General features: G+C 45.2%; 1 protein-coding gene across 1 annotated transcript in view; it reads right to left on the reverse strand.

The window, feature by feature from the left end:
- Positions 1–9,870, reverse strand: part of CS (citrate synthase) — a 37,169-nt gene extending 27,299 nt beyond the window's left edge. The window contains exon 1 of the mRNA XM_040341128.1: positions 9,649–9,870. Within this exon, the coding sequence (XP_040197062.1) occupies positions 9,649–9,699 (51 nt within the window). The 5' untranslated portion in view covers positions 9,700–9,870. The remainder of the gene's footprint in view (positions 1–9,648) is intronic.
- Between the last annotated feature and the right edge of the window lie 1,000 nt (positions 9,871–10,870).

A 10,870-nucleotide genomic window follows, 5' to 3' on the forward strand; every position in this document is an offset into this window, starting at 1 on the left:
TGGTTAAAAAAAAAAGAAAAAAAAAAAAAAAAAGGCAAAAGCATGTGATCACAGTTTACTTGTAACTACCATTTACCGGCGTCAAGTGCCTTCATGCCATTATAAAGCAGTCAGATCCTGGCCAATTGGTTTTTAGTTAAAGTGGTTGTAAAGGCAGAAGGTTTATCTTGATGCTCATCTTCGGTGCGCAGTAGCCCCTGTCCAGCGATGTTCACGTGTGTCTCAGCTGTCCGAGATTCTCCCTCCCGATTGGCCAAGACACCGCAGCAGCGCTATTGGATACCATTGCTGTCAATTGAAGTCAGCTAGCCAATCAGGGGAGAGAGAGGGGCCTCGGCTCGGGGGGTCCCCCCATAGCAAGCTGCTTGCTGTGGGGGCACTGAACAGGGGGGAGGGGCCAGGAGCACCAAAGAGGGACTCGAGAAGAGGACGACACTGGGTGCTCTGTGCAAAGGAGCAGGTAAATGTTTGTTAATTTTTTTTCCTAAAAAAAATAAAATTGCCTTCTTTGTGGTGACACTAAAGTATAAATAGACGACATGTCCTTTCATTTTGGATAGGTCATGAAAGCTAGAAATGCTGTTTTACAGGTTTGTGTCTCCATTTCCTGTCCTCCATGTTCCAGGGACATGAAATGACACTTTCAGAGCTGTCAAATAAGAGTTGTTTATAAACAAACACCCAAAATGGAAATGGCAAGAAAAAAAAAAAAAAAAAAAATCTAATCTCTGTACCTTTTGCAAAGGCGGTGACCAACACATGACTAACCTGACTCACCTTATTAAATGAAGCATGACCTTGAGTGAAAGGACACAACGCATTTTATATTTGCATGTGTTCCCCAGCTAAGATAAGGGTGACCATTGGTAGAATATCAATTTTCAAAACATAGCACAACGTTTCTGCAGTTGTGTGCAATTGCTGGCAAAGAATTAGAGATGAAGAAGCAACCCAGGTCAACTTCATAAAATGGATGACCCATTAATACATTCATGAGTAAAGCTGGATACACACTACTAGGGCCGAAACAACTAATCGATCATGATTTTCATAATCGATTAGTCGGCCAGTAACATAATGGGGTTAAAAAAAATTATCCCTTTATACTACAAAAATAGCAAATCTCTACTGTAAAAAATTAACCACTTACAGTAGCGATTATTTGCTCTTTGTACAAAATTTTTTAACCCCATTATGTTACTAAACATCTCAGGCCTGGGTTCACACCTCTATGCTTTTTGCAGAAACACACTACGTTCATTTACATGGTTTCACATCCATGATTTTTTCTGCTGCTGTGTATTTGGAAAGGGCAACGTTTTTTTAAACGCAAAATGGTGCTATTTTGCTTTAATATACTTCAATGAAGAAGCTGCAGAATTTTTCTTTTTTTGTGGCAATTTGTTTTTTATAATCTGCCCAACAACAAATTGGGGGGAAAAAAAAATATGCAAATCGCAGCAAATTTTTTTTTTTTTAAGGTTAACCGATTAATCGAAACAATAAATCGGCCAACTAATCGATTATGAAAATAATCGTTAGTTGCAGCCCTACACGAGGGTTTGACAAATTTGCCAAAATGATTGCTCTCGCTCTTACGATCGCGGCGATAACTCACATGTGTGATTTGAATACCGTTTAGCCCTGGTTCACACTGGGTACGATTTGGAACGATTTGAGATGCGATTTGACATTTGCGATTTCAAAAAGTAGTTCCTGTACTACTTTTTGCGATTTCGGGCCGCGATTTACATTAAATTGCGTCCGAAATCGCGGCCGCAAAATCGCGCATTTTACTGCGATTTTGAATTCGCAGCAGTGTGAACCTAGGCTCACATATGCGGGCGCTACTCACGTATGCGTTCGCTTCTGCATGCAAGCTCGTCGGGGCGCGTTTTCTGGCTCCTAACTTTTTTAGCTGGCTCCTAGATTCCAAGCAAATTTGTCAAACCCTGGTGTACCAGGGGTGAGTCTACAAAACACTACAGCCTACACAAATGGTATCAACTTCAATAGTGTCAATTTTTACTGTGCACTTCCAAATAAGTTAGAATGTTTGCATTGTCAGTGAAGATCTTGTTTAACATGCTTACCAACTGCACGGTGTCCATGTATACATATAGTAATTGTAGAGCAGAACATACAAATTTTTTATGCTTGCAAATACACGAACAAAGGTCTAGACTGCCGTTTTATTTTAAAAAGCGTAAACTTTGGCCAGAAATTCCTCCCCATCTGCTGGAATATTTTAGAGGAAGTTTGTCTCACATGCTCCCTGGTGTCAATAAGTAGCAAGACATTAAACAAAAAACAATAATATTCTCAATAAATGGGACTATGACCCTCAATGCAGTCAGGCTGCACTTTTTTCTAGCGCCATCAACCTCTGCTGGTTTTATATGTGAAATTCAACATCTGCACCTCCCATATAACCTTGACCTGTGCCCTGAAAAAAAAAAAAAAAAAAAAAAAAAAAAATGAACTTTGATTTCTTGAAAACACTCAACTGCAAGAGTAACAGCAGCTTATTTCTCAACTTCCTTAACTGCATCAAGTACAGTTCCTCCTCCCTACACAAACAGTGCACTAAGACTACAAGGTCAAATTGGCTGACCTTTAAAACCAGCGCCTGAATAAAAGGACTAGCCAATGAAGTCCCTTTATCTAATAGCTGAGACAAAAGCTAGCTTGTCATTTGCACTGCACAAGTATGGAAAATGGAAGGTTACGTGAAGCCAAAGCTCCATACACCGCCCATCCCAAGTCATCCAATAGCTGGGCAGCGCTTTGATTCACCCAGAACCTGGCAGGTGAATGCCTATTTGCACATACACCAGGCAAAAGACTTGGAGCAAAGGGATGGATGACTGTATTATTCCATTGCTGGTGCCAGTGTAGCCATGTAAATCCTTGTCAACACCCCCCAAAGACATTGCAATTCTAGTAATTTAAAAGGTTTGAAAATGATAAACTGAAGAACATGATCTGGAAACCAGTGTACTTTGGGATTAAATTGACAGCATACCAATCATGAGGCCACGTAATTAGATAACAAAAAAAAAAGCCTTGAGACAACAAACACTCCTTGCTGAGTCAAAACATAGCTATGCCTTTAGTGACAGGACAGAATACGCCTTTACTACAAAAGTATTTGGAAACCGAGATTTACACAATACATACAACTGTGAATATATCACACCTGTAAAATAATCTGGCACTGAAAGTAGAGAGTTCTTTGATGCTGCTGTGGTTTCTGTGACCTTAGATGGTTTCAAAATCAGTCAGATTTACATTCTTCCAGTATTTCAAAATACTTTGTAAAGACAAAGTTGAACTGGAAAATCTAGTAGTAGTTTGTCACAACTGGACTTGTTCTGTAATGGTGAAGACATTTTGTATCTAGCTGTAGTTCTAAAAATGGTTCATCTACCATGACCTGGAGAAATGAGAACCTTCACAGAGGCTGCACTGGAACACGAAGCCGAAGCACTTAGTCTTTTGCCGCGTACACACACGACCGTTTTTCAAATTGGTCATTAAAAACGACCGTGTGTAGGCTCCAGAGCATTTTTCGCGACGTGAAAAATGACCATTAAAAACGTAGGGGCAGATCCACAAAGAAATTACGCCGGCGTATCTATTGATACGTCAGCGTAATTTCAAAATTCTTGCGTCGTATCTTTGTTTTGAATCCTCAAAACAAGATACGACGGCTTTCCGTCTTCGTACGCCGTCGGATCTAAGATGCAATTTTCGGCGGCCGCTAGGTGGCGTTCCCGTCGTAATCCGCGTCAAGTATGCAAATGAGCTATTTACGGCGATCCACGAACGTACGTCAGCCTTTTTTACGTTGTTTGCATAAGTCGTTCGCGAATAGGAATTTGCGTAGAATGACGTCACCGTCGTAAGCATTGGCGGGTTCCGGTTTAGTTTTGAGCATGCGCACTGGGATACCCCCAGGGACGGCGCATGCGCAGTTCCAAAAAAAACATTGTTTACGTCGGGTCACGACGAAATAACATAAAACACGCCCCTATAAGATCCATTTGAATTCCGCGCCCCTGCGCCGCGAGAGATACACTACACCGCTGTAACTTACGGCACGAATTCGTTGAGGATTCAAACCAAAGCCAAGTAAGTTACAGCAGCGTAGCATATCTTACATGTGCTGCGCCCGGCGCAGATGTATGTGGATCTGCCCCTTATAATTATTTTTTCTTGCCGTTTTTCACGTCGTGAAAAGCGGTCATGTGTAGGCTTTGACGGGGAAAAAAAAATGTGCATGCTCAGAAGCAGGTTATGAGAAGGAAAATTTGCATAATCAGCCCAAAGGGTGTCGCAAATCGAATGGAACTTCCCCTTTATAGTGCCGTCGTACGTCACTGCGCTTTGCTCAAGCATTTTTTTCACGATCGTGTGTATGCAAGGCAAGCTGACAAGAATCACGTCGAGAAAAACTTTGTTTTTTTCCATGACATTAAAAACGGTCGTGTGTATGCGGCATTAGAACTATCCCGTGGAAGATGCCTGGAATCCCACTGTTACGACAAAATTATGAGTGTGTGCTGTAAATTGCCTCCAGCATTGCTCCCGTTTCTTCCTGCCGGAGGCTGTCATTGTGCTGAAGCCCAGAGCTGCTGAACAGCAGTAAGTGATAAAGCGGAACTAAATCCATTGATTTAACAGTTTCAAACAGTTACATTGCTGGAATTGCTGTCACATTTGCTTGTGTTCTCAATCAAACGGTCAATTTGACTGTGTCCTCAACCAAACTGTCAAACCATCAAATGGCTGGTGTCATAACTGATCACTTGTGCAGAACCATGACAGTTGCAGATCAAAGAGAAGCAGCTTCCTTGGCTGTAAGGATAGGAGTGTTAAGTTAGACTTCAAGGCTGACAGCAGATTGGCTTCTACACATAGGCAGTGCCTAAAAATGGAGAGCAACTGAGCATGTGCAGAGCGGGACTTCATTTTCTGACTAAAGTTCCACTTTAAGGAGCATTGGCTACCTGGCTCCTGGGGTATGTCGAACCCCGATACTCTTTATTAGCCCACTGTCTTAAATAAAGATGTAAATGTTCAGCACCAGTTAGGTCCCTTATTAAGCCAAAATCACATCTCTGCAAGTCAGAAATGCATGTAAAATTGCACCCCTCAAAACACAGAGAAACGTGTTGTACTTTAGCAGAAGCACTGATAAGCCATTAATTCTTAATGGCATCCCCATGCATTGGCAACCAAAGCACATATCTACATGAACAATGTGAGCATGTCCACCTGGCAGCACCAGGGTCTTTGCTTTGAATCCCAACCACGACGCTACCTACCTGGAGTTTGCATGTTCTCCCTGTGCCTGCGTGGGTTTCCTCCCACATTTCAAAGACATGCTGGTAGGCTAACTGGCTCCTGTCTAAATTGTTCCTAGTATATGTATGAATGTGAATTAGGGACCTTAGAGTGTAAGCTCCATGAGGGCAGGGACTGATGCCAATTTAAAAATACATACAGTGGCCCGGATTCAGGTAGATTTGCCCCTTATTTACGGAGGCGCAGGGCAGCGTTTTTGCCCTGCGCCCCCGCAAATTTACTGTGCTACCCGCGATTCACGGAGCAGTAGCTTCCGTAAATTGCGTGTGCGCTGTGTAAACTTGCCCTGCTTAAGGGCGCCTAATGTAAATGATCCCGTAGGGGGCGGGAATCATTTAAATTAGGCACGCTCCCGTGCCGAGCGTAAAGCGCATGCTCCGTCGGGAAACTTTCCCGACGTGCATTGCGGCAAATGATGTCGCAAGGACGTCATTTGCTTCAAAGTGAACATGAATGGCGTCCAGCGCCATTCACGAATCACTTACGCAAATAACGTAAAATTCGAACGTCGCGACGCGGGAACGAAGGGTATACTTTAGCATTGGCTGCCCCTGCTATTAGAAGGGGCAGCCTTACGCTAAACACGCCGTACGGAAACAACGTAAATTGCGTACACAGGGCTCGCGCAACATTGTGAATCGGTGTTCGTATGCAATTTGCATACTATACGCTGACCACAATGGGAACGCCCCCTAGCGGTCATCGCAAGAATGCAGCCTAGATATGCGTGGCATAAGAGCCTTATGCCACGCAGATTTTAGGCTGCAGTCGGCGTTACGATGTTCCTGAATCAGGAGCATTCGTAACGCCGGGGCAAGTAAGCAATTGCGATGTGTAACCTATGGTTACACAGGCGCAATTGCTACTTGAATCTGGGCCAGTGTGTGTGTGTGACGTATGTTCCTTTCTAAAGAACATTTTTTCTTTATCAAGTTTTTATGGGTAACATTACGCTTTAAAAATTACAGCTGGCGCCTTAAAAGGGGTTGTAAAGACAAAAATATTTTCCTCTTAAATTAAAGTCTGACAGTAGCTAAGTAAAAAGTAATGTTTTGCATTATAACTACCGTATTTATTGGCGTATATTACGCACTTTTTTTGCCCTGAAAATCAGGGCAAAATCGTGGGTGCATGATATACGCCGATACCCGCGCTGTGTTTGAACCACTGCGCCAACATATACCGAGCGCAGTACACTCGGGTATAGTCGGGCAGGCTCGGCTCCTCTTGTGGTCACGTCCTGTGCGTCCTTTACGCGAGAAAAGCCGAGCCTGCCTGACTATACTGCGCTCGATATATGTCGGCGCAGTGGTTCAAACACAGCGCGGGAATCGAGCGGGGAGGACACCACGATGGCCGCAGAAGGACGCCGGACCGGACGAGGCCGCCGATGGACGACGGGCAAGACACCGACGAGGGGCATCCAAACTAAGTATTTATTTTTTTTCCCCCAGGAATTTTCCTTCAAGTTCGGGGGTGCGCGCTATACGCCGGGGCGCGTTATAGCAAGATAAATACGGTAGTTTGATACCTGTTGAAATTGAGCTGTTTTATTCACTCCTGAATCATTATTTTTACTGACTTCCTGGTTTGCGGTGCGCATTCATTCTTGCTACATCACAGCCTAATGGGAACTACAGTTCCCATTAGGCTTAGCCTCCATGCCTGTGAGGGATAAGAGAGCATCTTCACGCAGGGCTGTAGTCATAGGGAGGGGGTGAGCACATTCTGCTTTCCACCATGCAAAACGGCTCAGATGCTGGTGGAAAGCAAGAAGAGAAGAGACAGGAAATGGCATTTTCAAACCTGGATTACTGTATTTTGGAGGTCAAAAGGAAAAACGAGGTAAGTGATATTTAATTGCTCTAGCTTACAGCAATCAATTGATCTAATAAAAAACGAACCTTTAGCCCTGGTTCACACTGGGCTGCGGGAGTGAAGCCGTGCGAGTTCAGCTGAACTCGCACGATTTCACTCCCGCCGGCAGTCCCGATTTTGGCCGCGATTTAAGAGACATCTGTGCAGGTTTCTGCACAGATGTCAATGTAAATCGCGGCCAGAAATCACAAAAAGTAGTACAGGAACTACTTTTTGAAATCGGTGCAGCGCCGCAGATGCGGCGTTGCACCGATTAGGACAGTGTCATTGCCGACAAATGTGAAATCGCATCTCAAATCGAAGGAAATCGTACCCAGTGTGAACCTGGGCTTAGTGTTCCTTTAATTTTGAGGCGTTCTCTAGTTATTAATGGAGCTGGTCCTGATGGATATGGAGAGAATATATATATATATACACACACACACACACACACACACACACAAATTGATGACGCTATACAAGTACCTGAAATAAAGTAAATAAGGGACCAAACCGAATAGTGCTGCAGCACCATTTCACAAAAGGATGTGCACTTTTCTCATGGGTAGGGTAACCCATTGAAATGAATAGGCTGCCCTACATGCAGCCCCCCTCAGATGTGAACAAAGGTTTATAACAAATGCACATCTTTACACAATGTAGACAGATTGGGTATTACATACTACACATAAAGGGCTATTAGACATGAGAGAAGTCCACTGACTCATCTGAACGCCAGTCAAGTTCATGTCAATATTAGAAAAGGATCTCCAGTTTGATTGCCCCCAGGCAGTCCAGCACAGGAACAGCAGGTTTCATGCACCTTCCATACTCCCGACAGTCCCAACAGACAAAGAGACTTAGGAATTCCTGTCTATAGCTGAGAGGAGCCATAAGACATGATAAAAGGTCAGATCCTAGCTGTCTAACGGTTCTATGCCGTCTATGACCAGCTTCTAGAAGACCACTTTAGCCAATTGATGCATTGCAGTAAAGCTTGTATGGTAATGAGGGACATGGCTGGAGAACACCAAGGACTGCGATCAGTGATCAGACAGCTGACAAGCGTTCCACCCTGAACAATCAGCTGCTTCTACTTATAATTGGGGGAGGGGGAAGGAGAAGTTCACCTCTTGTAACATGTTAAGTAACTATTCAGGGTGTAACATGTTACTGCAACACAAGCCCCCGCACCTCCCCAGGCCACATCATTCACAGAGACTTGTGAATGGAGAACTACAAGTACCAACAGCCTCTGCGCCTGTCGGGTTGTAGTTCTAAATTAGCTACCAGGGCTTTTTTCTCTAGATAGTTCATGGAGTCTTCCTGGCAGTTACGAGCAGCATGCACAGACTGTCTAGAACTGCCCTGGGATCCTCAGGTCGTAGGTGCAATGCATTGCAGGATCATAGCAAAAAATAAATGCATTTTTTTTCTTTACCTGCAAAGATGTGCGTGTATTTACGAAGGTGAACTTATCTTTTAAATAAAGATTGGTGCACAAAGTGTCACATGACTATTCATTCCATGACAGTCCTGCGGTGTGTCCATACACATCCTTACTCCCCCTCTTAGAACTGTTTTTAACTTAAAATGGGCAGCACTGTGGCATAGTGATTAGCACTTCTGTCTGGCAACACTGGGGTTCACCAGTTCTAATCACAACCACTGCATTAACTGCTTGGAGTTTGCATGTTCTCCCTTTACCTCCCACATTCCAAAGACATAGAGAGGTTAATTGGCCCCAATATGTAAGGAGCCTAAAAGCCCAGTACACGCGGGCTGAATGTTGGGCGGCATCGGCTGGCTAACTAGAAACTGGGCAGCATTTGACCCATGTGTATGGTGGCTGTCTATCAAAGGGTCATGACATCCCTGTCAGAAGACAATAGCTCAGCAGGGAAGATCGCTGTACTAACATCGGAGTGTATTTTCTGTGGTTTGAATGAAAAATAACTAGTTGGGTACAAGGCTTTAGATTGTGCGCTGCTCAGGGGCAGGGACTGATGTGAATGTCAATAATAAAGAAGTCATTGGCGCACATCCTTCATTATTTGGGAGCGCCCTATTGGACAATAATAGAAAATAGAGACACATCACTGGTACAAAACACACCCAATAGCTGTATAAAGGAGCAATATGAGGACCCCAATGATCAGCCCATGTGTACCGCTATCTGGAGCCCTTCCCTGATAAGTCATGACTTTCCCTGGGAAGGTGACTCAGGTGAGGATCAGTCAGGGCCCCAGCACAGCAGGGATCGTATATCCCCGGAGGGGCCCCTCCTGTCACAGGCCGGGGGTTGTGGGAAAGAGCCGGGCCCCCGGGGATAGAAGGATAAGCCGGCCGGGCTCGTCCCGCACATGGGGGAGGGGGCGCTGGGTGTTCCACACATGTCAGTGCTAGACGCCGGCTTCTCACCTTAGCCCCGAGGATACGAGCGCACAGGCGTCCGGCGGTGATGAGAGACATGGTCGGTCGGTGTACGGTGCTGGGACGAGGAGGAGGAGAAGAAGGCCGTCACTGGGCCGAGAGGAACTGCAGCGTCTTACTGGAACCGGCAAAGCCGAAGTCGCTGGGAAGGCCGGAGCCGGGACAAGGTTGAAGAGGAGGAGGATTCGGGCCCGCCCCCTGCTGGATGACGTCACGGCCCGCTGTCACCACGCATTCGCGCAGCGCAGCCATCTTGCAAGGGGCGAGCACATTGACCTTCCCGGGGCCATTTCCATCACACGATGGGATTGTGGCTCGCGTTGTAATAGGACGCATGCGCGCTCTGACTGTAACTACTCGTCACATGTCATACTCTGAACATAGTGATTGGGGGGGAAAAGCGACATGGAAGTCAGTTGGTTTATTAAACATGTTTGTTCTACAGACGAAATGGGCCGTCAAAGTGCCCGAGGGGAAGGGCGTGTAATCTAATGACACGAATTACCATAGACACGCCCCCTCTGAAGTGCGGCGCCTGATCTAGGTGGTTTCTAGACTCAGCCTATGATTGGCTGTGTGGTTGCAGTTGGGCGGGGCCTGTGATCAGAGGTTGAAGGGCGGGAAAGCATAAGTCACCTTTGAGGTCATTTTCATATTAGGGGAAGCTGGACAAGGACAGTCAGTGTGTGTCATAAAGTGACTGCCCATCCCTATACCCATTCATAAGTGACAGAGCAGTTCTGTTTTCTGAGTGCAGGCCACAGACCTGGACATGTAGTGTTGGCAAACGTCAGGCATTGTAACACCCAGTGAATGTCATTTATTTGTGTGATGTGTATTCATGTGCGGTGTCACAGGACAAGTGCAGTATGTACCCTGATAAAGTGCAGTGTCACAGTACAGGGTGGAATGTACCCCAATAAAGTGCAGTGTCACTACAGGGTGGAATGTACCCTGATAAAGTGCAGTATGTACCCCGATAAAATGCAGTGTCACAGTACAGGCTGGAATGTACCCTGATAAAGTGCAGTATGTACCCCGATAAAGTGCAGTGTCACAGTACAAGGTGGAATGTACCCTGATAAAGTGCAGAATGTAACTTCATAAAGTGTAGTGTCACAGTACAGGGTGGAACGTACCCCAATAAAGTGCAGTGTCACAGTACAAAGTGGAATGTAAACCGATAAAGTGTAGTGTCACAGTAGAGGGT

This window comes from Rana temporaria, chromosome 2 (assembly GCF_905171775.1).
Source record: "Rana temporaria chromosome 2, aRanTem1.1, whole genome shotgun sequence".
Classification (NCBI taxonomy): Eukaryota; Metazoa; Chordata; class Amphibia; order Anura; family Ranidae; genus Rana; species Rana temporaria.